At 39.8% G+C, this 27,658-nt stretch overlaps 1 protein-coding gene across 4 annotated transcripts; it reads right to left on the bottom strand.

Moving 5' to 3' along the window:
• Positions 1-26: 26 nt before the first annotated feature.
• Positions 27-27,228, bottom strand: TMEM267 (transmembrane protein 267). Of its 4 annotated transcripts, none has more exons than XM_053591196.1 (5): positions 25,816-27,228; positions 17,691-17,835; positions 10,355-10,727; positions 3,280-3,616; positions 27-256 (listed from the first exon to the last, which is right to left on the bottom strand). In XM_053591196.1, the coding sequence occupies exons 3-4, from the start codon at positions 10,664-10,666 to the stop codon at positions 3,281-3,283; spliced, it is 648 nt and encodes a 215-aa protein (XP_053447171.1). In that variant the 5' UTR covers positions 10,667-10,727; positions 17,691-17,835; positions 25,816-27,228; the 3' UTR covers positions 27-256; position 3,280. The 4 variants fall into 4 exon arrangements, with proteins under 4 accessions (XP_053447171.1, XP_053447153.1, XP_053447145.1 ...); XM_053591178.1 differs by lacking the exon at positions 27-256 and adding an exon at positions 22,484-22,598 and having other exon boundaries at positions 2,350-3,616; positions 25,816-27,227; XM_053591170.1 differs by lacking the exon at positions 27-256 and having other exon boundaries at positions 2,350-3,616; positions 25,773-27,227.
• Positions 27,229-27,658: the final 430 nt, after the last annotated feature.

The following is a 27,658-nucleotide window of genomic DNA, read 5'->3' as shown; positions in this document are numbered from 1 at the left end:
AAAAACTTTTAAGTGCAAAATAGAAGTTTAGATTTTAATCAAATTTGTAGGGTTTCCAAGTAATTTTATGTAATTGCTTATTTGCTTCAACTGTGTCCTTTCACCTCTGCTCTTGGAGGAAACAGACAGGGCTGGTGGCAAAAACACTTGTGATTTTTCTATCCTGTTGTCTTCTCCCAGTGCAAAATACTCTTCCTTTGTTAAGATTGCTGAGGAGTTATTTTTTCTTTTATAATAAAAAAACCCCACCTTCATCCTGAAAAAAACAAAAACAAACAAACAAAAAGAAGATAATAAATAATAGATAAGATTTAAGTTACTTCTCACATAACTATTTAACTTAATATGTAAGAAAATCTGCTGTAGATAAGGTATTGCTTTATGAATCATGCATGGTTCCTCAGAGAATATGGCACATGGTCACTCGCATTATAAATCACAAATCCATAAGCAATTCTGAAGACAGCGGATGGTACATATGCCAGAAAGCAAAGCAGGTACCCCTGGGGTACGGACTTCAATATCAAAATAACATGAAACTATGCAAGTGTAAAATTTATAGCAACTAAATTATTTTTCTCTAATAAAGATTAATCATTTTAATAGAAGATCAACCTGAAAGAACAAAGGGAAAAGCTTTTAAGTTCCTAAAACTTTTATTTATTTATTTTTTGAGACAGAGTCTCACTACGTCACCCCGTCACATAGAGCACATAGAGTGCTGTGGCATCCCAGCTTAGAGCAACCTCAAACTCTTGGGCTTAAGCGATCCTCTTGCCTCAGCCCCCCAAGTAGCTGGGACAACAGGCACTTGCTACAACGCCCGACTATTTTTTTGTTGCAGTTGTCGTTGTTTAGCAGGCCCAGGTTGGGTTCAAACCTACCAGCCTTGGTGTATGTGGCCAGCACCCTACCCACTGAGCTACGGGCACCGCCCAAATTACTTCATTTTGAAAAGCATGAATTGCAATCAGTGTAACCTGGCTTATTGTACCCTCAATGAATCCCCAACAATAAAAAAATAAATAAATAAAAAGGCATATTCCCACAACACCTAATACAATGTAAATGCTATATAAAAAAAAAAAAAGAAAAGAAAACCATGTTTTGTTTCTCAGTTTCAGGCAGATTTTTTGTTGTCGTTGTTGCAGTTTGGCTGGGGCTGGGTTTGAACCCGCCACCCTTGGTATATGGGGCTAGCATCCTACCCACTGAGCCACAGGCACCGCCCAGTATCAGGCAGATTTTTAAAAAATTATTTAATTATAGTACAGTATTTTCGAACGGTATGTAAACAAACTAATAGCAAGGAAAACAATTTTAATGGCACATTCAGGAACTTACTTTTGAAATGACACCATTTGGCCAGTACTTTTCTGTGCGAATTCAAATGTCATGTTTATGATCCAAGTATTAATATTTTCTTAATGTTATTCATTAAAAAACATTTTGTTAGGGCAGTGCCTGTGGCTCAGTGAGTAGAGTGCCAGCCCTATATACTGAGGATGGCGGGTTCGAATCTGCCCCAGCCAAACTGCAACAACAACAAAAAAAACATTTTGTTAGGCTCAGTGCCCGTAGCTCAGTGAGTAGGGCGCCGGCCACGTACACCAAGGCTGGTGGGTTCGAGCCTGGCCTGGGCCTGCTAAGCAACAATGACAACTGCAACCAAAAAATAACCAGGTATTGTGGCAGGTGCCTGTAGTCCCAGCTACTTGGGAGGCTGAGGCAAGAGAATCGCTTGAGCCCAAGAGTTTGAGGTTGCTGTGAGTTGTGATGCCACAGCACTCTACCGAGGGTGACATAGTGAGACTTTGTCTCAAAAAAAATTTTTTTTTTGTTAAATTGAATTAAGTTTTTCCCTTTTTTTTTTTAGCACAGCAATCTCTAACTCCTGGGCTTAGGGGATTCTCCTGGGTGGGACTACTAGTGCCCACCACAACGCCTGGCTATTTTTTTGTTGCAGTTTGGCCGAGGCTGGATTCGAACCTGCCACCCTTGGTATATGGGGCTGGCACCTTACCCACTGAGCCACAGGCGCTGACTTTTTTTTGAGACAGAGTCTCAAGCTGTTGCCCTGGGTTGAGTGCTGTGGCATCATAGCTCACAGCAACCTCCAACTCTTGAGCTCAAACAATCCTCTTACCTCAGTTTTTCTATTTGTATTAGGGACAAGGTCTCACTTTTTGCTCAGGCTAGTCTTGAACTCATGAGCTCAAGCTATCTACCCGCCTCAGCCTCCCAGAGTGCTAGGATTACAGGTATGAGTCACAGCACCCGGCCTGAGTTAAATTTTTCAAAACAGTTAAAACACTAATACATGAGATTCTTGGTTAAGATACTAAAAAATATTACTTCAGCAAAATGTTACCATAGCCAGTATGGTTCAATAATCATTTCCTTGCTTTTCTCGAAGGCAGCTTAAAAAATTATTTCCTGAATTTATTTCTGAAATAACCTAGATGTAATGTCAGTTACTGTCTTTTAAGGATATTATAATGATAATATAATATTTGAAGAATATTTTGCCAGTAATCATGACTCATAAAACACTTTGTAAATTAAATTTCAGCCAAGATCAACATATATGAAATAAATACATGTTAGTGCTCATATACACCTTACTAAGGACATTATTTTTTGCTATCTCATTGTTTCACCATCTCAAGAAAATGTGAACCCAAATGTAATGCATGCAAACTTTCTACAAATAAGTCACCCTAAAATTTGAGCTGTTTTTCATCAGGTATATATTAAAGGTATATCTCCAGAAAATGTTTTGGATATTAATCTAAAAGAACAACTAGCAAAGCCAGATAAACAGAAGAAGTAATAGAAATATGTCATGGAATAAATGAAACTCCAAGCAGTGTTTTTCAACCTTTTTAATGTCACGGGACACTTGAACCTATAGTTAAACTTTCACGGCACACTTAAATTATGTTGATCAAAAAAAAAAAGTGAAAAAAGAATATACTCACTGGGCTTTGAACTTCTTTTGAAAACAATTTAATTAATAGGCTTTAAAAATTTTCATGGTACACTTAAGATCCTCTCACGGAACACCAGTGTGCCATGGCACACTGATGAAAAATCACTGCACTAGGGTGTCATAGAAGAGAAACAAATATAATTTTTAAAACTTGGACATGCCTCCTGAAGAGGATTCAGGAATTATAACAATTAAAAAATATAAATCCCTACCTATGTTTTAAAGTTGGCTATTCTAAATTATTATCATCTAAACCATTTGCGTCTCTAAGACTGCTATATGGTTACCTCAGACATCAATACGAATTCCATGTTTTGAAGACATCATTTGTCTGGTCCCTGTTAAATACATAACAAATGAACACATGTGAGGTAAAGATGATGTGATTATTACATAAAGCCAGAAAGGCAGAGGAGAAGTTTTTCCAAATGGGCATATCCATAAGCCATGACGAATCCCATCTCGGATATGGTGTGAGGTCCAGGATATAAACAACATCCAGGGAAGAAAGCACCATGAGTCTTTGAGCTTGAAAAGATACATAGTGAATTTCAGGCTCAGAACCACGATGGGTATCACAGTAGAGCAGTGAAGGAAAGGTCTTCGTGGAAGAGTCAAAGCAGCCTGAGGGGGCAAAGAAGTAGCTGGTATTATTTCCTTCTTGGTGAAACGACATTTTATAAATGCTTCTTAAAATTTTATATTTTCCAGAGTCTATTTGACATGCAAGGGAAACATTTTCTATGCCACCTCAGAATACATACACCAAAATTATGTATAAAACAAGAAGATGGGGAGGCGCCTGTGGCTCAGTGGGTAGGGCGCCGGCCGCATATACTGAGGGTGGCGGGTTTGAACCCGCCCTGGCCAAACTGCAACAAAAAATAGCCGGGCATTGTGGTGGGTGCCTGTAAAAGAAAATAAAACAAAGAAGATAAAAATGTGAGTAGGGTATCTTTGCATTAAAAATAAAATGAAAGTCTCCAGGAAGATGGTAATTTTTTTTAAGTTTCCCATTATTTGCTTAGAAAAGTCATAATATGAACATAACTTATACGTTTACTATATGGGTTATGTAATTTAGATTTTTTTTTGAGACAGAGTTTCACTTTATCATCCTCCATAGAGTGCTATGGTGTCACAGCTCACAGCAACCTCCAGTTCTTGGGCTTAGGCGATTCTCTTGGCTCAGACTCCTGAGTAGCCGGGACCACAGGCCCCCACCACAACGCTTGGCTAGTTTTTGTTGCAGTTTGGCCAGGGCCAAACCCGCCACCCTTGATATATGGCGCCCACCCTACCCATTACAGGTGCCGCCCTGTAATTTAGATTTTTATAGAATTATCTGGGGCTCCTAAGAGCACTGGAAAACATCTTACAACCACATAAAATGTAATTTAATTAATGAAGCTAAAAAAAGGGGAAAATGTTATAATTATTTTATATTAGCTGTAAATACCTCCAGAATTTATTTACATTAATCAAGATTTTTCAGGGCGGCGACTGTGGCTCAGTGAGTAGGGCACTGGCCCCACATACGGAGGGTGTTTGAATCCGGCCCCGGCCAGACTGTAACAAAAAGTAGCCAGGTGTTGTGGCGGGCACTTGTAGTCCCAGTTACTCGGGAGGCTGAGGCAAAGGAATTGCCTAAGCCCAAGAGCTGGAGATTTCTTTGAACTGTGACGGCACAGCACTCTACCCAGGGTGACAAAGTGAGACTCTGTCTCTAAAAAAAAAAAAGGAAAGATTTTTCACACCCATATTCTTAGCACTCTGGGAGGCCAAGGCAGGTGGACTGCTTGAGCTCAGGAGTTAGAGATCAGCCTGAGCAAGAAAGAGACCCTGTCTCTATAAAAATAGCGAAGTATGGTGGCAGGTGCCTATCGTCCCAGCTACTCGGGAGACTAAGGCAAGAGGATTGCTTAAGGCCAAGAGTTTGAGGTTGTTATGAGCTATGATGCCACAGCACTCCACCCAGGGTGACTGAGACTCTGTGTCAAAAAAAAAAAAAAGCAGAGGTCTATAGGCATAAGAAAAAAGACCATAAAAGTAACATTAGAATAAAAATAGTAAACTTTTCTAAATAATAATAGAAAAAAATTGTTTTTTTTTGCAGTTTTGGCTGGGGCCAGGCTTGAACCCACCACCCCTGGTATGTGGGGCCGGCGCCCCACTCCTTGAGCCACAGGCACCACCCAATAATAATAGAAAATTTTAAAAAGAAAATATATTATGTAGATACTGAAATACAGCATATATAACACAATACACATAATCACAACATAAAATAATGGCAAATTTTAGACTAAACATATCATAAATCTCAATGAGCTTAATTCACCTATTAAAAGAAAACGATCTTTAATTTGGTTCAAACAAAATCCAATTATATGCTGTATATTAGAAACGCAACAAAAGTAAAATGATTCAGAAAAGCTAAAAACAAAGGGATGGATGAAGGCTGGCCAGCCAAATCGAAATAATAAAAAACTGGGTTTGGGGCTCAGTGCCTATAGCTCAGCGGCTAAGGCGCCAGCCACATACACTGGAGCTGGCAGGTTCAAATCCGGCCAGGGCCTGCCAAACAACAAGAGCCCAAGAGTTTGAGGTTGCTGTGAGCTGTGATGCCACAGCACTCTACTGAGGGTGACATAGTGAGACTATGTCTCAAAAAAAAAAAAAAACAAAAACAAAACTGTGTTTGGGATGCTGATATCAGACAACGTAGAATTCAAATCAAAAGCAATAAAAAGCCATTAAAAACCATAATTCACAAAGAAGATAAAATAGTTATGAATATGTATGTACAAAAAAACGATAATGACTTATAAAGACACAAGGAGGCACAGAAACACACTGACAATAGGAAACTTTAACAAATTACTTTTGGTACAAGACAGGTCAAGTGGACAAGAATTGGTAAAGATACAGAAGATACAAGATACACAATTGATAAAATGGGTCATTTAGAACCTCACGCCCTGACAACAGAGAAATACACATTCTTTCTCAAGTGCATATGACGTATTTGAAGAAAATGATCATGTATTAATATGGGCACAAAGAAAACATTAATAAATTTCAGAAAAATAACTATTACAAATAATTAATAAAATAAAAAGACAGATAGCCCTTCCACCTGGAAATTTAAAATTCTTCCATTAAACAACTTTGTGTAAAAGGGGAAATACAAACAGAATTACAGAATTTCTAAAAATTAATAATGAGAAACTTCAAATCAGAAACTGTGGGATACATTTAAAGTATGATAAGAAGACTCTTTATAAACCTTAAACTCTTAACAGTAAAAGCAAAATAACAAAAATGATAAATTATATTTCCAGCTAAACAGGTGAAAAAAGTTAACTAAAAAAGCACAGGAATGAAACAGTAAAGATATGTTAGAACTGAGTCATTTCTAATAGTTGCCAACTACAAATAATGCCACAGGGAATAACCTGTGCATATGTATTTTTGCACTGTGAGAGAAATATCTTTTATTCTTTAAGAACTAGACAGAAGAAGAGGGCGGCACCTGTGGTCAAGTGGGTAGGGCGCTGGCCCCATATGCTGGAGGTGGCAGGTTCAAACCCAGCCCCGGCCAAAAAAAAAAAGAACTAGACAGAAGTAACAATATGCAGATAAACATCTAATAAAATAGAAGTGTTCCAGAACTTGTATTAAAAGCAATACCCAAGGCCAGGTGTGGTGGCTCAGGCCTGTAGTACTAGCACTCTGGGAGGCTGAGTCAGGAGGATCATTTGAGCTCAGGAGTTTGAGGAGACCAGCCTGAGCAAGATTTTGACTCTGTCTTTATTAAAAATAGAAAAACCAACCAGACGTCATGGTGGGTGCCTGCAGTCCCAGCTACTTGGGAGGCTGAGGTAAGAGTGAGGTTGTAGTAAGTTGTGATGATGCCTCTGCACTCTACCTAGGGTGACAGAGCAAGACTGTCTCAAAAAAAAAAAAGGGGGAAATACACATAGGAAAACTCTTAGATTTCATGACGGGATTATTTCAAGTAGAAAAGCTATAATTTTTCTGATGTGAAAACTACATACAACAAGGCAAGGCACACAACATTGCCAGCACCTAATTTCTGAATAAATGAATTTCAGGTAATCAACAATTCAGCTTCTAATGAGTTTAAGGTAACTCATAGTTATCTATAGATAACTTCTACATCTAAATTAATTCATTTCCTTCTACCACAGAGCACTTTCATATGACATAGTAAGAAAGCTTTAGTTAACAATCATGTTACTAAAAGGTAAATCATAGACTGACAACACCTAGGAAGTATAAGATTTTTAATGGTAGCATGAGATCAAGGGGTCTATGGTAATCACTACTTGTAAAAAAACAATAACCTAATACTGAGATGTTTAGCAATTATATCCTGATATGTTTAGTGAGATTTTGATTCTTTACACTTTCATTTGTGAATTAATATCTATTTATATTAATAGATGCTAAAAAGGAAACCAAAAATTCTTGTTGCATGGCTGATTTCTAAAATGTCAGGGTAGATTTTTTTATTAAGAGAAAACTAATTATGAAAGTGGCACCATCAGAGAATTGTAGAAGATAGGTCATGGTTACATATGATACTTATTCAGTTTTGATATTTATTACTAATAATCACATACAAATTTTGGGTAAAAGTAAAAAAATTTTAATACTTCATTCAAAACTAAAGATCAATACTACCACTATACTGTAGGCACTATTTTATTTGATCTTTATGACATCCCTATGACGTAGGTAGTATTTTACAGCAAAGGATACTGAGAGGTAGCAAGGCTGCTCGCTTCCCCCAAGTCATGCAATTAGTAAGTGGCAGAGCTAGGATCTGATACTGGGTCTGATTCTATAGCTCATATTCTTAACATTGGTGCTTCTAAATGAATTAAAGGATAAATACACTATACAGGCTGAATGTTTTTTAAAATTCCAATAGGAGAGTTAAATTCCAGGTGAATATATTTATAAATCACATTTTAAATAATGCTTCATAGCTTAGTCCAATCTCTACTAATATTCTTTGTTAACTATTTACCAGGTCTTATCACTTACCATGCACATTTAACCATCACAACAACCTACTAGGTTAAGAGTAATGCTATAAACCACACACTACAGATGAAGAAACTGAAACTTAAAGAGGAAAACCTTAGACCACACAACCAAGATTCAAACTCAAGTCTTCTTGTTCCGGTCTTAAACAAAATGTTACACTACTTCCACTTTTGGCAAAAAAGCTAAATTTGTCTTTAATCAGCAATTACTAATTCTTTACTGATTAAGTTCCTAAATAAGTAATGCAACTTCTGAGAAATACCTGGTATTTGACATATAATAGGAGGAAGTGACTATTTCCCACTTGTTCAACAAATATTTACTGAATACCCACTAGGTGAGTGAGGCATCATTCTAGGCCAGTGGTGAATGAAGCAGACAAAGTCCTTCCTCTGGGAGTTTATATGTATTTAGTCTGACAATTAAATTCATGAAATTGTCCCCCCCAAAGTGCTACATACCCCGCTGTTGAATATCAATATTACTTCAAAGTACTGCCCTTGGGAAGCTATACACCAATGCTAGTCCCTCCGCCCCAAAGCAATTTTGGAACTCTTTTTCTCAAATGGCCATCAGAGCTGTTGTCATATTACCCTTGATGTCCTGAATGTCATCAAAATGTCTTTCCTTTATCCTGGGGTAAAGAAAAAAGCCATTGGGAACCACATCAAGTGAGTAGGGGGAGTGTTCCAAAACAATTGTTTGTTTGTAGGCTAAAAACTCCTTCACAGACCACGTTTATCAGTGAGCTCCTTAGGGACCATTTTTGCACACACCTTTCTCATGCCAAGATCTTCAGTTAAGAGTTTCCTGTTTCTAGGGTGGCGCCTGTGGCTCAGTGAGTAGGGCGCCGGCCCCATATGCTGAGGGTGGCGGGTTCAAACCCAGCCCCAGCCAAACTGCAACAACAACAAAAAAATAACCAGGCGTTGTGGCGGGGGCCTGTAGTCCCAGCTGCTCAGGAGGCTGAGGGAAGAGAATCGCGTAAGCCCAAGAGTTAGAGGTTGCTGTGAGCCGTGTGATGCCATGGCACTCTACCTGAGGGCGGTACAGTGAGACTGTGTCTCTACAAAAAAAAAAAAAAGAGTTTCCTGTTTCTCTATCTATGTTTACTTGGTCTGCTATGCTTCTCATAGTCAGCCAATGATTTTGATGCACAATTTGATGAATTTTTGCAATATTTTCATCAGTTCTGCTTTATTACAGGCCACCCTGACCTCTGTTCATCAGTAATGCTTTATTTCCCCTCAGAAAGGTGTTTCATCCATTTTTACACTGATGTTCTCTTCATGGCACTATCACTGTCACCTGGACTAACACATCCCTGATTTCACTTCCACTCTTGCAAGTATAACAAGAAATTTAATGCTTGTTCGTTGCTCTAATTCAAACTCCAACATTCTTGTGACAGCACACAAAATCACAGAACTATGAATGCCATTCAGCAATACAACACACACACCAACACAAACACAGCTGTGAGACACTGATATACCAAGGTTATGAAACCTTGCCTGTTTGTTTGTATAGTGCTGCCAAAGTAAGTATATGGTGGCAAGTTTGCAAACTTAATTGTCAGACCACATTTTTTTTTCTTAAAATGTTTATAGATCTTAAACATGCAAAAGGCAGGCAAATCTTTTGACACTTATTAATAGAAAATATTATCTGAACCACCACTTTAGTTCATTTGTGAGGCAAATCACTACATAGCTACCCCCTTGAATGCCTCCATGAAATTCCTCAATTTCTCTACCAGGGGCTGTGTTCTAGCCTGTCTACTGGGATGCATGCCTTTGGCCCCAAGAGGGACTTGGGGAATTATCCATTCAAGTCATTCCCTAGGACTGGGAATCATCGTGAAGCTATTCAATTTTTATGAAATATGGAGGAGCTGTATACTAACTGTAAAATGTATGGAATAAGGGGGAAAATGTTATGTGTGGTCCTGAAGAAAGAACACTGATACAAAAAGAGCTAGGGCAACCCCAGAACAATCCCTGCTAATGTGAACCAATTTGTAATGCATGCTCTGTAGGGCAGCACTGAACTCCTCGGGTACAGTTAGTGGGCCTTTGCTCTCTGAGCCTCTGAGCTTTACAAGTCATGACAAGTAATTTGTTTAGCAACATGTCTCTAGGGAAGTACAAGGTGATAAAAAAAGTTGAGTAAGTGGGCATTCTTATTTTAAGACTAATCCTATCTGGCTCTATAAAGATCAGTATAATGGTGCCACAGAAATTAAAGCAGAGACCAGAAAAATTAAAGGTATCTGCTTCTTACCTTCAGAGATAGGGATCCAGCTAGAAAAAAGTGGTCTATATCAATAACAGAGGCTAAAAATCCAGCTAAAATGATTTCTCCTAAGTCAGTCTTCTTCTTGATTCCATTGACTATTGCCCAAGACCACATGCCAATCACACAATGTACAGCGTTATCTGAGAAGGCACGAAGCCAGTCATTCTGCTGAATTGGGGAAAACTGAAGGAGTCTATCAGCTATGAGGCAAAATATCCCCAGACCAAGGCTGGACATAAGGGATTCAGTGCTACAAGACTGGAGTAAAGCATGGGTCTTCTCCGTCTCGGATGCCATATCTCAGTAAATACTAAAAGCCATCAGGAATAAATAGTTGATTCTTGTCGTTCCCAATACTCTACAATAGAAAGCAGAGAAAATGATGATTATTAATTATCATATCATATTTAAACAAAATAATACCAGCAATAATTTCTGAAATATAAAACCAAGTAGTATGAACTGGCATCTCTTACATGTGATATATTAAATGCCATATAGCCCACAGATAAAGGATTAGCTTTGTAGGAACAACAATTTCTATGGTAGTACAAGGAGATATAAGGAGAATTTCAGAAAGCCCACTGATTGTGATCTATTGCTTTGAGGTCATCAAATAGTTCTCTCTCAGCTTTATGTACTACATAGTGGCGAACATCCAATGTGTCTGTATATTCAACAACTATTTTCCATCCTGCTTCTGACATTTTCCCCTTCCTTTGGGAAAATTGCTTATAACTATACCTAAATTCCAGTGCTGATCAATAAGCATTTCTTCTCTCCCTAGTAACACTGATTAGTCTAATGATAAGGGTTACCCAGGCTGGGCCAGCTCCTTAGTGAGATGGTGAAGAAAGTTCCTCATTAAGTCCTTAGGTCCAGTCGGTGAAATACTCAGAGCCGCCTTAGATCCTGAAGCTAACCCTTCACTTCTATCAACCACCCCAGCATTTCCTAATAAATCCCCTTTTCACTTCTGTTGCCTCTAACCAAAGAACCTTAACTGATATAAAAAGGCAGTCATACTTCTGTGCTAAGTTCTTTACTGGCTCAGAATACTGAAATTATTTACCCAGTTAAAGTTATCAAGATTGTGTGATACTTGAAACTTTCTGTTTTATCTTAATGTTTTAATTCTGACTCTAAAGAATAACTAAATGATTTATTGAGAATGACTCATTTCCATCCTGCAATAAAAACTGTCCATAGCTCATTACATATATTTTAAAATTGAAATACAAATTCAGGGGCGGCGCCTGTGGCTCAAAGAGTAGGGCGCCGGTCCCATATGCCAGAGGTGGCAGGTTCAAACCCAGCCCCGGCCAAAAACCACACAAAAAAAAAGAAATACAAATTCAGAGGACATAGAATATATATGGAATATGTAGGCGCTGTATACTAACTGTAAAATGTATGGAATAAGGGGGAAAATGTTACTTGTGTATAAAATAGGAAAACAGCTTTGAAAAAGAACTAAGGTGGAGGACTTACGCCATCTGATTTCAAGTCTTATTATACAGATACCATAGTCAAGACAGTGTGTGGTATTGATATGGACAAATAGATCAACAAAACAGAATAGAGAGTGGGATCAGAAATAGACACACACATCTGTGGTCAATTGATTTTTAACAAAGATGCAACACAAATCAATGGAGGAAGAATATTCAACAAGGGCGGCGCCTGTGGTTCAGTCAGTAGGGTGCTGGCCCCATATACCAAGGGTGGCGGGTTCAACCTGGCCCTGGCCAAACTACAATTAAAAAAAAAAAAGAATATTCAACAAATTGTGCTAGAATAATGGGATATCCACAGCAAAAATAATAAACTTCAACCCATACCTTACTTCTTTTTTTTTTTTATTTTTTTTTTGTAGAGACAGAGTCTCACTGTACCGCCCTTGGTAGAGTGCCGTGGCGTCACACGGCTCACAGCAACCTCTAAGTCTTGGGCTTACGCGATTCTCTTGCCTCAGCTTCCCGAGCAGCTGGGACTACAGGCGCCCGCCACAACGCCCGGCTATTTTTTGGTTGCAGTTTGGCCGGGGCTGGGTTTGAACCCGCCACCCTCGGTATATGGGGCCGGCGCCCTACTCACTGAGCCACAGGCGCCGCCCCATACCTTACTTCTTATACAAATATTATCTCAAAATAGATCACAAACCAAAATATAAAACATAAATTATAATATTTCTGGAAGAAAACATAAAATATTTTTATATTTTCTTAGAGTTCTTTTTTTTTTTTTTTTTTGTATAGACAGAGTCTCACTTTATGGCCCTCGGTAAAGTGCTGTGGCCTCACACAGCTCACAGCAACCTCCAACTCCTGGGGCTTAAGCGATTCTCTTGCCTCAGCCTCCCAAGTAGCTGGGACTACAGGCGCCCGCCACAACGCCTGGCTATTTTTTTGTTGCAGTTTGGCCAGGGCTGGGTTTGAACCTGCCACCCTTGGTATATGGGGCCAGTGCCCTACCCACTGAGCCACAGGCGCTGCCCAATGTCTATTTTTTTAATCAAATGAAGCAAATACAGAAAAGTATTAATAGGGTGGCGCCTATGGCTCAGGGAGCAGGGGACAGGCCCCATATGCCAAGGGTGGCTAGTTCAAGCCCCAGCCCTGGCCAAACTGAAAAAAAAAAATTCCAGAAAAGTATTATAATTGTTAAATCTAAGTAAGAGATGTACTGTACTTCTTTATACTGCTCTCTATTTTTCTGTAGGTCTGAACTTTTCATTGAATGTTTTTAAAAAGAATGCAGAGTATGATTCCACTTATATAAAATCTAGAAAATACAAATTAGAGAGACAGAAAATAGATCCATAGTTTCCTGGGGAGAGTAGAGGCAGGACAGATTAAGAATTCCTTATGTTTCTTTTTAATCCTTCTTGATAATCTTTTTTTTTTTGACACAGAGACAGAGTCTCACTATGTCACCCTCGGTAGAGCACTGTGGCAACACAGCTCACAGTAATCTCAAACTCTTGGGCTCAAGCGATTCTCTTGTCTCAACCTCCCAAGTAGCTGGGACTACAGGTGCCCTCCACAATGCCCGGCTATTTTTTCATTGCACTGTCATTGTGTAGCAGGCCCTGGCCAGATTCAAACCCGCCAGCCTAAGTGTATGTGACCAGCGCTCTAACTACTCAGCTATGGGCACTGAGCCCCTTCTTGATAATCTTGATAGTGATGATAGTTTCATGGGTGATAGTTTCATATGTGACAAAACATATCAAAATGTATATTTTAAATATGTACAGTTAATTAGATGCCAAATTCTACTCCAACAAAGCTGTTAAAAAGTTAGGCAATACACTTTATTGATAAGAAAAATATTAGGCTTTTGGGTGGTGCCTGTGGCTCAGAGGAGTAGGGCGCCAGCCCCATATACCAGAGGTGGTAGGTTCAAACCAGCCCCGGCCAAAAACTGAAAAAAAAAAAAAAAAAATTAGGCTTTCAAGAAAAAGGAGAAACCTGGAAATAAGAGATCATGGAGATGACTAACTTAATTGCTTAACTAAAAATCCATGGAAGCAATGCACAGTATAATCAATGCTTCGAAAAACAAAATTAGTAAATAAGAACACTTTCAAAGAGTTTTTCCAAAGTTTAGGGGGAAAATAAAGGGTAAGCTGTTGGGCATTGAAAGGAAAATACAAATTCAAAAAAAGAAAAGAAAACCTTTAGCATTTCCAAGTTTTTAAAAAAGTTATCTGCAAAAAATAAAAATAAAAGTGATTATCACCAAACCCAAGTGCCAGAACATTTTGAGGTAACAATTACAACAATTTCTCTGAGGGAAAGGGATCATAACTCTAGGATTCTAACCATAGCTAAATTATGGTACCTGTATGACAACCATGAATTTTAAGAATTTATATACTCGTGTATGGTTTCTGGAAAATAGAAGAGTAGGACTTCTAAATTTTGGTGAGGGAGCAGGGGACAAATAAAGAAAACTTAAGTAGTCCCAGCTACTCGGGAGGCTGAGGCAAGAGAATCACCTAAGCCCAGGAGTTGGAGGTTGCTGTGAGCTGTGGGAGGCCACAGCACTCTACCGAGGGCAATAAAGTGAGACTCTGTCTCTACAAAAAAAAAAAAAAAAGAAAACTTAATACAGCAAGACGGGGGCAGCGCCTGTGGCTCAGTCGGTAAGGTGCCGGTCCCATATATCAAGGGTGGTGGGTTCAAACCCAGCCCCAGCCAAATTGCAAACCAAAAAAAATAGCCAGGCGTTGTGACGGGCGCCTGTAGTCCCAGCTACTTGGGAGGCTGAGGCAAGAGAATCGCTTCAGCCCAGGAGTTGGAGGTTGCTCTGAGCTGTGTGATGCCATGGCACTCTACCGAGGGCGATAAAGTAAGACTCTGTCTCTACAAAAAAAAAAAAATACAGCAAGATGGAAAAAAGAATGAAATGGAGAAAACCTTATTTTGGGGGCTCCCGTAGCACTGTGGTTAGGGCGCTGGCCACGGGAACTGGGGTTGGTGGGTTGGAACCCGGCCCAGGCCTGCTAAACAAACTAACAAACAAACAAAAAGTAGCTGGGTGTTGTGGCAGGTGTCTATAGTCCCAGCTACTAGGGAGGCTGAGGCAGGAGAATCTCCTGAGCCCAAGAGTTTGAGGTTGCTGTGAGCTGTGATGCCATAGGACTCTTCAGAGGGCAACAAAGTGAGACTCTGTCTCAATAAAAAACACACAAAAAGAAAACCTTATTTCCTCCTTGCCCTCCCCAAAAAAGCAATAGTGACCAATGATATTAAATACCACAGTACACGTGAATGTGTTAAGTTTCTCTATAAAGAGATAAAGAGGCAAACATAATTAGGTTGTGACAAAAGGAAGCATCCGGCATTACTGCTCATAACAAAACACCTCAAAGGGCCAGGTACGGTGGCTCATATCTGTAATCCTAGCACTTTGGGAGGCTGAGGTGGGTGGACTGCTTGAGCTCAGGAGCTTGAGACCAGCCTGAGCAAGAGTAAGACCCTGTTTCTATTAAAAGTAGGAAAAAAATAGGGCGGTGCCTGTGGCTCAAGGAGTAGGGCGCCGGTCCCATATGCCAGAGGTGGCAGGTTCAAACTCATCCCTGGCCAAAAAAAAATACAGCTAAAAGTAGGAAAAAAATAATCTAGCTGGGCATGGAGGCACATGCCTGTAGTCCCAGCTACTTGGGAGGCTGAGGCAAGAAGATCACTTGAGCCCAAGAGTTTGAGGCTACTGTGTGCTACAATGACACGATGGCACTCTACCCAGGGCGATAGAGTGAGACTCTGTCTCAAAAAACAGACAAACAAAACCTCAAAGAAGAAAATCTTAATATAGAAAATAAAAATATGAGAAAATATATGTTTAAAAAATACGAACAAAGCAGCAATGATAATTAACATCAAACACGGAATCCAAGGTAAAAATAAGTAGACCTAAAAAGGATAAAATATTTGTATCATAATAAAATTACCTAAAGTAAGAGGATGCCTCCATGTCAAATAGCATAATAGTAAAATAAATAAATTAAATCAAATAGGCAAAAAGGTACAGATAATTTGAATAATACAATTACAAATTTGATTTCATACTCAGGTATGGAACTTTGCATGGTACAAAGAATACACATTTTTCTTCAAATATCCATGGACCATGAATAAAAGTTAAGCACACATTTACTCAGCCACAAGAAAAACTAGGATGAAATCTAGGAAGTAGAAATATTCAGGCTAAATTCTCTGACCACAAAGCAATGTAATTTATCACTTTTTAATAGGTTAAAAAAAAAGATACAGGTGGCCTGGTTAGCTCAAAGAAATGAAGCTTAAATGATTGCCTAAATAATACCTTTAGATTTAGACTTCCTATCTTTCAAGTGTTTACGCTTTTATACATTTCAGGAAAGAAAATAAAAGCTCAGAGAGCAAAGACTTTCTTCACCACTATATCCTTAGTACATAGTAGGTGCTAAATATTTTTTGAATGAATCAATGACAAATTTTAATAGTACATTATATATGTTATATACCAGGTATATTAAATACTTTTTTTTTTTTTTTTGTAGAGACAGAGTCTCAGTTTATCACCCTCAGTAGAGTGCCGTGGCATCACACAGCTCACAGCAACCTCCAACTCCTGGGCTTAAGCGATTCTCCTGCCTCAGCCTCCCGAGTAGCTGGGACTACAGGCGCCCGCCACAACGCCTGGCTATTTTTTGGTTTGCAGTTCGGCCAGGGCCGGGTTTGAACCCGCCACCCTCGATATATGGGGCTGGTGCCTTACCAACTGAGCCACAGGCGCCGCCCTATATTAAATACTTTTAAAAAATTAGTAAAATGGGGAGCCAGCCCCATATACGGAGGGTGGCGGGTTCAAACCTGGCCCCGGCCGAACTGCAAACCAAAAAATAGCCGGGCGTTGTGGCGGGCGCCTGTAGTCCCAGCTACTCGGGAGGCTGAGGCAGGAGAATCGCTTAAGCCCAGGAGTTGGAGGTTGCTGTGAGCTGTGTGATGCCACGGCACTCTACCGAGGGCGATAAAGTGAGACTGTCTCTACAAAAAAGAAAAAAAATTATTAAAATGTAACATCCATTTCTGTGAATCAGCATTTTTAGCAGTTACACATACCAGAAAATTCTGTGTTCCCAATTATTAAGAACCAATAATTTACCAAAAATGATGAAACCATTTGGTTCAGAAACTAAAATGATGAAAATCCAGAAACATTACCTTAACAGTCAGAAACAGTATATCTATTATAACATTGTTCTGGCAGTTTTAATTAATTTAATGAAGAAAAGAAAGAGAGTGAGAGAGAGGGAAGAAAACATCATTACATTACCAAGAAAAAAAGATAATCACATTAGTTTGCAGGTTAAATGACTGCATATCCAAGAAAACCACTAGAAAACTGTTGGGATTTAAACTGAAAAATGTGGTTAATTCAACATAAGTACTAATACAAATTTTTAATATATCAGCAATAATCTTAAAGGAAAATGATGGGAAAATGAGCATTCACAACAGTAACAATTCAGAAAAGCTAGGAATAGACTAAACAGGAAATGGATAGGAAGAAAACTATAAAATTTTATTAAAGGACGAAAAAGATTAACTAGAACTCTGACGGCTGTGTACTATGTCAATTCAGCTAAGTTGGACTTAATTTCCTAGAACTCCCTTCTCTATATAGTTCTGGGTAGTGTTGGCTACAGGGTACATTTTGCCTGAGATTTAGAAGTCAGAAATGAAGCAGCAGTCACCCTTTTTATACTCTGAAAGTCAGTGCAGGGCATACTGTGCAGCTTGCACATGTTGCTGACGATCAGTTAGCTCACCTTGTTAGCACAGAGAAGTAGCTGGATTCTCCTTCAGCTCTCAGCAGATTTTCTTTCAACTTCTTCAAATTCTAGGTCTGCATGTGCAGTTTCAAAGTCAGTTACAACTGTCAGCCACTCCTGCAGGTCACCCACAGCATCAAAACTGGAGTTGGTGAGAGACAAATGCAGGTTCCATTTTTGTCCCCAAAGGTTTCAGTTTGTCCTTGCTCTCATCCATATCCAGCATCCCTGCCTGACTGCCAGTCCCGCTGATCTGCAGCAGCTTCAGGCTCAACAAGATATTCAGGCAACTCAGTCCCTACCAGCTCCTTAGTTCCATAAGGTTTAACCTCTGTAATAAATCCCTTAATCTTTAACACACAAAGTAGTTCTGCTTCTTTGATGGAACATGATACACAAGTCAAACTGTCTCATTGCATAAGAAGACAACATTGATGGTGTTCGTCTCTTTAAGTTAAACTATAAATTTAATGCAATTCTTTTAGGGAGGGAAAAAAGTCTCACTTTGTCGCCCTCACTAGAGTGCCCTTGTGTTATAGCTCACGGCAACCTCAAACTCTTGAGCTCAAGCGATTCTCGTGTCTCAGCCTCCCAAGGAGCTGGGACTACAGGTGCTGGCTATTTTTAGAGATGGGGGTCTTGCTCTTGCTCAGGCTGGTCTTGAACCCATGAGCTGAGGCAATCCACTCACCTCAGCCTCCCAGAGTGCCAGGGTTAGGGGACTGAGCCACTGTGCTTGGACCTTTAATGCAATTCCAATCAAAATCATGGAGAGTTTTTAAGGAACTTCATCAAATGATTCTAAACTTCATTTCAAAGAATAAATGCTAACAAACTTTTGAATAAACCAGAATAATGTGAATAGTAAAAGGTGAATACAAAGTCCAGAACCAGACCAACTATGTGAACAGTGAGTGGAAGGGGGACAATTTGTGTATAAACTCCAAATCGGTAGAGGAATGATGTATTATTTAACTCAGATCCTGTTATCAGTTAGAGTTCTTAAATGCACAGAAGAGAGACACTCAGTGAAAACACTCGGCAAAAAAGCAAAAAATAATTTTATTAAAAGGATATTAGGAAAGCACAGACTTGCCAGGTTTCAAAAACCAGATTTTAAAACTATTCCTCAAAAACCCCTGTCAAAATGACTTTGGAACATTGGTCTGGTGAAGTCCTCCCTGCCATAGCTTGCACTGCCCAAACTCCTGTCACCAGACATTACCATTGCTGGTAATGGCAGACATACCAGTGCTGCCCTGTCTGCTTCTGCAATACAAGATCCTTGGCAGTATTTATTTCCTTCATCTTAATACGAAATTCAAATGGGGAAGATGGGCAAGATATATCTGACTGGCTCAGTCTAAGTGACATGCTCACACCCTCCTAACTGCAAGGTTGGAAAAGCTAGCACAGTGAGTATGTAGGCTTTCCAGCATATACAGATGGTTCCAACTTACGATGGTTTAATTTGCAATTTTTCAACTGTATGATGGGCCTATTGGGGTATTAAATGCATTTTCAAATTACAATATTTTCAACTTATGATGCATTTAACCCCAGGGTAAATTAAAGAGCATCTGTATAGGAGAAAGTAGCCTGTATCTTCTTTCAAGATGCATTAGAAGAGGAATCTCCCAAATATACTATACTGAACAGGGAAGGACCAGTCCACATAGGTAATTAAAAGGCTATAATTACTAAATACTACTATAGGAAGTCAATCATCAGATGAAACCTAGATTACATCATTGACTTCCACTCTGTATAATGCAGTTCTATATAAATAGCTTTAGATTTTAAAATGTCAAATCCACGTGGATTAGGGTTTTACAATATGGATACAGACCATTTCTCTGGTTAAATTAGGAAAGGAAATGGGTTTGGTTGACTAGCTGCCTGGAAAATTTTCTTAGTTAGGTAACTTTTGTAATCAGTTTGGTTATCACATTTAGGATATTTGTATGATTTTTTTTTTTTTTGAGACAGAGTCTCACTTTGTCACCATCAGTAGAGTGCTAGGGCGTCATAGCTCACAGCAACCTCAGACTCCTGGGCGCAAGCAATTCCCTTGCTTCAGCCTCTCATGTAGCTGGGACTACAGGCGCCCTCCACAATGCCTGACTATTTTTAGAAGCGGGGACTCACTCTAGCTAAGGCTGGTCTCGAACTTGTGAGCTCAGGCAATCCACCTGCCTCGGCCTTCAAGAGTACTGGTATTATAGGCATGAGCCACCTTGCCTGGCCCTATTTATATGAATTTATAAACAGAATTCTACATGGTTCAGCTAGCTCTAGGAGCTCAAAATTATTAATGAAAATTTGATAAAAACCTAAAGCTTCTGCATAGCAAAAGTTAAAAACAAATAAAAGGAAGAAATTTAGAACACTTATGACAGAGAAATTTAGAACATTATGACAAAGATTACTAGTCCTGATTTATTATGGGCTCTTAAAACTAATAAGAAAAAATAAATATCCCAATAATAAGGTGGGCAATGTATATGAAAAGGCAATTTTGGAAAGGAAGAAATACAGAAATACAAATGAACAAAAAAAAAAAGAAAAAAAGTCTCAAGCTGTCACCCTGGGAAGAGTGCCATGGAGTCATCATAGCTCACAGCAACCTCCAACTCTTGGGCTCAAGTGATCTTCTTGCCTCAGTTTTTCTGTTTTTAGTAGAGAAAGGGTGTCCCTCTTGCTCAGGTTGATCTTGAACTCTTGAGCTCAAGCAATCCACCTGCCTTGGCCTCCCAGAGCGGCTAGCATTATAGGTGTGAACCACCATGCCAAGCCTAAAAAAATTTTTTTTAAGATTTTAACTTTATTAGTAAGCAACTGAATTCAAATTAAAATGAGATTTCTTAGGGATGTGGTCAACTATGGAGGTTCTATTACATATGTAATATATAATAATATGGAACGACAAAGCGTAAAATTGTAAAAATAAATAAATAAATAAATAAAATGAGATTTCTATGTAAGATTGACAAAAGATTACTAATACTCTCTGTTAATAGTAGCAGTAGACAAAGGATACTTTCAAAGATTATTAGCAAGATAGCCAGGCATGGTGGTGTACCTGTAGTCCCAGCCACTTGGGAGGCTAAGGCAAGAGGATGCCTTGAGCCCAAGAATTTGAGGTTGCTCTTAGCTAAGATGACAGACTGATAGAGTAAGACTCTGTCTCAAAGGAAAAAAAAAAAAAAGATCATCAGCTAGAGTATAAATTGGTATAATCTTTCTAGTGGATAATTTGACTATCTTATCAAAAACCATAAAAAAGTAAGCAAATACTTTTAACTTACCATTTCTTTTTTTTTTTTTTGTGGTTTTTTGCCGAGGCTGGGTTTGAACCCACCACCTCCAGCATATGGGACTGGCACCCTATCCCTTTGAGCCACAGGCGCTGCCCTTAACTTACCATTTCTAATTCTAGGAAAATAAGAAAATAATTAGATAAATACAAAGAGCTACACATGAATGTTCAGCATGACACTGTTTAAGAAAAAAATTAAAACAATTTTTGGGGGCAGGACACAAACATAAGAGGGTCCTTATCTAATAAAAGCAATCAGTGTAACCTGGTTCTGTGTACCCTCAATGAATCCCCAACAATAAAAATAAAATTAAAAACAATATGTGTGTCCAAAATATGGGGCTATGGAAATAAATTACACACGATATGCAGCCATTAAAATTTTTTTTCCCATATTTACTGACATAGAAAGATGCTCAATAGATACTACATTTTAAAAGGCATCCTATTAAAATATGTAAAATATCACATTTTTGTTTGAAAATATACATGGACAGATTAAAAAATCTGGAGGGCTAGCCGAGCATTGTGGTGGGTGCCTATAGTCCCGGCTACTCGGGAGGCTGAGGCAAGAGAATCGCCTAAGCCCAAGAGCTGGAGGTTGCTGTGAGCTATGACACTACTGCACTCTACAGAGGGCCACAAAGTGAGACTCTGTCTCTTACAAAAAAAAAAAAAAAATCCGGAGGTCTGTTCATGTGATTTTTCCCTCAGTGGTGGGCTTATATACGTAATCATTATTTTTTTCATTTCTTTTTGATTTTCTAAAAATTTTCATCATCTTACTATTATGATCATAAAACCAACAAAACTACTTTGAAAAGTAGTTGAAAAGCCACTAGCGATTAACAACTCAGACCATGATGCTAAAGTCAGCTTCTTAAGAGTGTAATTTAAAAAATGTAGAAACCTATTTATAAAACTACAAATATATATCAACAGACATTAAAATACATAACATTAATTAACCTCATAAGTCAAAGTTATTATATAAAAATTATTTGTTCATAGTTATATATTAGTTGACACATGAAGTCTATCTGAAAGATTTCTACATCTTCACACAAAATAAACTTACATAGATACCTTACATTGAGAATACTTACTTTGCTACTTTGTTAATGATAATGGAGTCTACAAAATGGTCATTTGCAATAACAAAAATTGTTCTCTAAAGCACTAAGATTGGGTTTTCTACAGACTCTTCCAGTATAAGGAAATAAGAATTTCCAGGTACTTTCAACTAAGAGATGCAACCAGAAAGCAAAAAAATGCAAAAGATACGTCTATTACAAGGTCATGAATCCTTTCCATAAACCTCAGGATTTATAATGCCACAAATTATGAATTATTACCTCTACTTTAGAAAAGTTAACAGTTAAATGGATCAAGTCAACATGCTTACAGGCTTAGCACATAAATTTTGAACTTTATAAAACATCACTTTCAACCAAGGATAAATGCCAATAACCACTTAGCTGGATGGGAATGGGGAACAGAAAGCTTGAATTAATGACCAAGTCTGAGAGGCACCACAGCAGCAGCAATATTCCCCTCCTTCAGTAAGCTATGGCCAGAAGGTAGTCCTAAGGAAAAGGAAGGCCATCCAGGTAGATGAGTGTGAGAAGAACCCAGGCTAGACACAGCACCTAAAACAAAAACTTCTGCCACTCAAACTCCATTTATACATGCATTTAATAAATTTATTTCCAAATCTCATTACAGAAGGCAGACAAAAATCCAATTAACTGCAAATTTCATGTCACTAGTAAGACATTGCATTACATCTTCTTTCTCTCATGAAGCAATTTTATAATTATTATATATATACATATACATATATATATATATTTTTTGAAACAGAGTCTCGCTATGTTGCCTTGGGTAGAGTGCCATGGTGTCACAGCTCACAGCAACCTCTAACTCTTGGGCTTAAGTGATACTCTTGCCTCATCCTCCCAAGTAGCTGGGACTACAGGCGACAACCACACCTGGCTACTTTTTGTTGTAGCTGTCAATGTTGTCCAGCAGGCCCGGGCTGGGCTCAAACCAGCCAGCCCCTGTGCATGTGGCTGGTGCCATACCACTGAGTTATGGGCACCAAGCCTACAATATATTATTTAAATGTTATTAACCTTACATGTTACGTGATGAATTTAGATTCCAAAAGGATTGGGTAACTAATAAAGTGTTATCAGAAAAGTGAAAAATCAAAAGATTCCTTTGAGTATTTAAGTGATGATCCAAATTTAAAAATCTGAAAAAGAAAAACTTATTGTTTACAAATAACTGTACCACGGACGATGAATATAAAATACAAATATATAATGGGGATGATATAAATGTGTTTTATAAATGAAAAGCATAAAACAGCTTGCTTGACTGAGAGAGGAACAAAAAGCTCCTAGGAGCAAAGCCTCTTCCAAAGTTCTGACCCACAGAAAGAATGAAATAATTTTTGGTTTTTAGAATCTCTAAGTTTTGATATAATTTTGGTTTTCAAAGCCTCTAAATTTCGGTATAATTTGTTACATAGCAATAGACATCAAGAATGGTAGTGTTTCTGTTTTTTTTTTTTTTTGTAGAGACAGAGTCTCACTTTATCGCCCTCAGTAGAGTGCCATGATGTCACAGGACTCACAGCAACCTCCAGCTCCTGGGCTTCAGCGACTCTCCTGCCTCAGCCTCCCGAGCAGCTGGGACCACAGGCGCCCGCCACAACGCCCGGCTATTTTTTGGTTGCAGTTTGCCGGGAGCTGGGCTCCAACCCGCCACCCTTGGTATATGGGACCAGCGCCCCACTCACTGAGCCACAGGCGCCACCCAGTGTTTCTGTTTTTAAGCTATTAATTGTCGGTCCAGAAATACACATTTGTGCCAGGTATTCCACTCTATTGGTACAGACATTTAACATCTTTGGGTTACATTCTAAGTATGAGATAGAGAAGTTTACTAAATATTCTTCCTCTATTACTGATTGTCACTGACTAGGACACCTAAGTATACCTATTTTTCTTCTTCAAATATTTTCTTTTCTACTTCTTGTTCCTCCTCCTCAAAAAAATAAAAATAGAAAAAGGACTCTTGAACCTCCTAAACTCCTAAACTTTAAGTTTATTTTATAAATTCACTTTTATTGGGAAGTTTTTTTAAGAGTAATAATTGTTTTCTTTATTTGTCATGTATAAAATCTAATATGTTTAGGTGTTTAGTAAATATTTCATTATACTAAAATAGAGGGTAAGTACCTAAGCAATCCTTGGCCTATAACTAAAGATACTATTTTGGATGACTTCTCTTGACATTAAGGTGAGAATCATAAATTCTCTCTCTGACTTGCAGCAGCCACTTTCTGTCATTATAGCAAATGACGTTAACTATGGGGCCTCCAAAGCACAGTAGCAATTCCTCCTTTCCTTACCCACAAACACATAATTAGCTAGTTACTTTAATTATACTCACATGCTATCATATACTGTTTGCCAATAATCTCAGACATCATTTGTCAAAACAAATAAAAGCTGACAAATTCCCAAATGGAAATGTCATCTTTTGCTTCAACTTTCCCATTTCCCATTAACAAATTATTTATAAACACCTGAAAAAGCATGGCCCCAAATCCAAAACCTGCCTTTATTACGCTTTACCAGTAAGTCCTTTTCACTAAACTGTAGTTGCTGTGAAACTTAATATATTTAATTTCTTTAATGGTAAAGTAATAAAAGCAGGTGCCAAATGTAATGCAACCAACTGGTAAAGAAAGGAAGTACAAATTTTGCTCACTTTCACTGAAACCTTCTATAGCCAGCAGATCTCCGTACAAAGAATGTTTCGTTCCTAAGACCATTACAAATAAAACATACAATTCTGAATTTAACATGTTTCAAGACTCAGGAAATTCCCAAAGACATCGTTTTCTCAGGCTGGTGTGATGCATGATTTTTTTAAATGTCGTTTTGAAAAATGGGGCAGGAATTCCTCCTGTCTGCAGTTAAGGAACCAGGTCACACTTAAAGCATTCAAGCCTGTCGGAATTCGGGACGCAAAGGGCTCTTATGCCGATCCGTTAAGGCAGGCAGTGGGCTTCTCCAGCAGGACCCTGGCCCCCCGCCCTCGGCCAGGAAAACAACAGGGGCGCGGAGCCCAGGTGAGGGTTGAGTATCAAGGAGAGCTAGAAGGAACGCGAAGTCGGGGCCAGGTGTCCCCGCCGGCCAGCGAGTCACCGCACCCCGATCGCTCTGGCTCCTGCGTGCCTGCCCTCCCAGCGCGCCCTCGCCACCCGCGCCCGGGCCTCCCAGACATCACACTCGGGTGGTCCCGCCTCCCGCCAGCCACCTCCCGACGCAGCTTGGGGGCGGCCGTTCCGCCCCTCCCCTCGTTGCAGCTCAGCTGTACCCACCCTCGGTTCTCCCGGCTGAAGCCGGCAGCAGCGCCCACAGCGGCTCCGCCCTCACCTCCTCCCCCGGATCAGCACCACAGAGACGCGGGCGCGGCCAGAGCGGCTCCGCCCGTGCGTCGGCCGGGGGGGGACGCCGGGATACAGGCTTCCCGCCGAGTCGAAGCAGGATGATACCCCAATGCTCTTAGGTGGATAGAGCATTGGCAGATACCGCGAGCTCCCCTCCCTAAAGGGGACCCCTGGGACGTCCGGGTGGGACGTGAACAATGTGCACTGTTTCCTTGTGTCAAACCCGAGGAATCGTTTCTCGGCTTAGTTGCGTCGTGTCACAAACTTGGCCACCAACATCCCCACTACGCACCCAAGCGGCGGCCGGGAACCTGCATTCCGAGAACTGGCCTCACCGAATGGTGGACGCACTGGTCTTACTCCTGACGCGGGAGCTGGAAGCCACGGGCAGTCGGGGCGTCGAAGGTGCAGAGATAGTGCCATCTCCCGTCAGTGAACCCTTCAGGGTGGGCGATGTAGGGATCGCGTGACCTCGCGGACCCGACACGCCTCGATGGCGCTTCACTGCCCCCTTGGGGATTTCTTGATAATTTTTTTACAACGATGCGGGCAGATTGTTGGGTCCCTCCCCTTTTTTTGCGGACGGCAATAACGCGGCTAGAACACTTAATCGTGACTACTAAATCTGAGGCTCGCGCCTGTAATCGCAGCACTCTGGGAGGCCGAGGCGCGTGGATTGCTGAGCTCACCGGCTCGAGACCAGCCTGAGCAAGAGCGAGACCCAGGCTTTAAAAGTAGCCGGGCGTTGTGGCGGGCGTCTGTAGTCCCAGCTACTTGGGAGGCTGAGGCAAAAGGATCGTTTTAAAACCCAGGAGTTTGAGGTTGCTGTGACATACTATGCCACGGCACTCTACCAACGGTGACAAAGTAAGACTCTATCTCAAATAAAAATCAAAAATAATCTCAGGGTCGAAAAAGCAATTGCAGACAGGGTAGTCTGACCCTATTTACTGAACCAACAAGATAGTTTGTTTATTGGACTATGGCCCAATCCTGTCCTGTCTCTGTCTGGGAGTGGGGGTAGCCCAAAAGAAGAGGTCCGGGGGATCGTTCTTCCTGTCTACGGTTTATTGAAACAAGTGTCAGATGGAAAACAATGGCAGCAGGGGGATTATATTTTATAATTGACAGAGACCGTAACAACGGCAATCTTCAAATTCAAGCAAACCCAGGCTACTCTGAGAACCTTCAAGTTTCTCAGGCACAGAACTTTTCATTGCTTGTCACACTTTTGGTTCTTAGTTAGTGGAAAAGACTCAATTGAGGGGAAAAATTATACACATTTTAACCCCCACATAGCTTAAGAGCTAATTTTGAGTGCTTTTACCCATGTGAAGGGCAAATTTTCTCTGCGAATGCCTTAACAATTTATTACCCTTATGGCAGCGTGATACCAAGTCTTCTTATCATATGGGTCTTCCGGAGCTATGTAGATGGCATCCTACAAACAAAAACAGAATAAAACAGTTCTTTTCTGTACAGTCAATCTAAGGCCTGAGGGCACTGATTTGTTTATACAACAAATACTGAGGGCCCTGTGTGGGCTTCAGAATGACTTCATGGAATTCAGGTTCTAGTGAAGGATATAGACCTGCAGTCCCTAAATTCCCCTGGCTGTGGACCAGAACCAGTCCTTGGCCTGTTAGGAACCAGCCTGCACAGCAGGTGGGCATCAGCCCAACCAGCCAAGCTTCTTTCTGTATTTACAGTGTTCCCCATCACTGCCTAAGCTCTGCTTGTCACATCACTAGCAGCATTAGATTCTCATAGATTCTTCTCATTAGATTAGAAACTGCAGCATGCCAGAGACCTGGGTTGCTGTGCTCATGAGAATCTAAAGTCTGATGATCTAAGGTGGAGCTGACGCGGTGATGCTACACATAGGGATTATCATTAGAGAGGTTTGACTACAAAGAGATCATAATATAATTAATAAATAATGTAATTATGGGCAGTGCCTGTGGCTCAAGGAGTAGGGCGCCGGTCCCATATGCCGGAGGTGGTGGGTTCAAACCCAGCCCCGGCCAAAAAAAAAATAAATAAATAATGTAATTATATTATTTTTAATGTTTTAATATAAAATAATTATTTAATTATTTGTTACAATAAATAAATTACATATTTATAGCAAAATCATCCCAGCCTTCCAGGTGCCCCCCCACCCCACCCTTATTCCCT

Source organism: Nycticebus coucang, chromosome 1 (assembly GCF_027406575.1).
Source record: "Nycticebus coucang isolate mNycCou1 chromosome 1, mNycCou1.pri, whole genome shotgun sequence".
NCBI lineage: Eukaryota > Metazoa > Chordata > Mammalia > Primates > Lorisidae > Nycticebus > Nycticebus coucang.
Note: the sequence above shows the minus strand (reverse complement) of the source record. Positions and strands in the feature narration are given on the sequence as shown.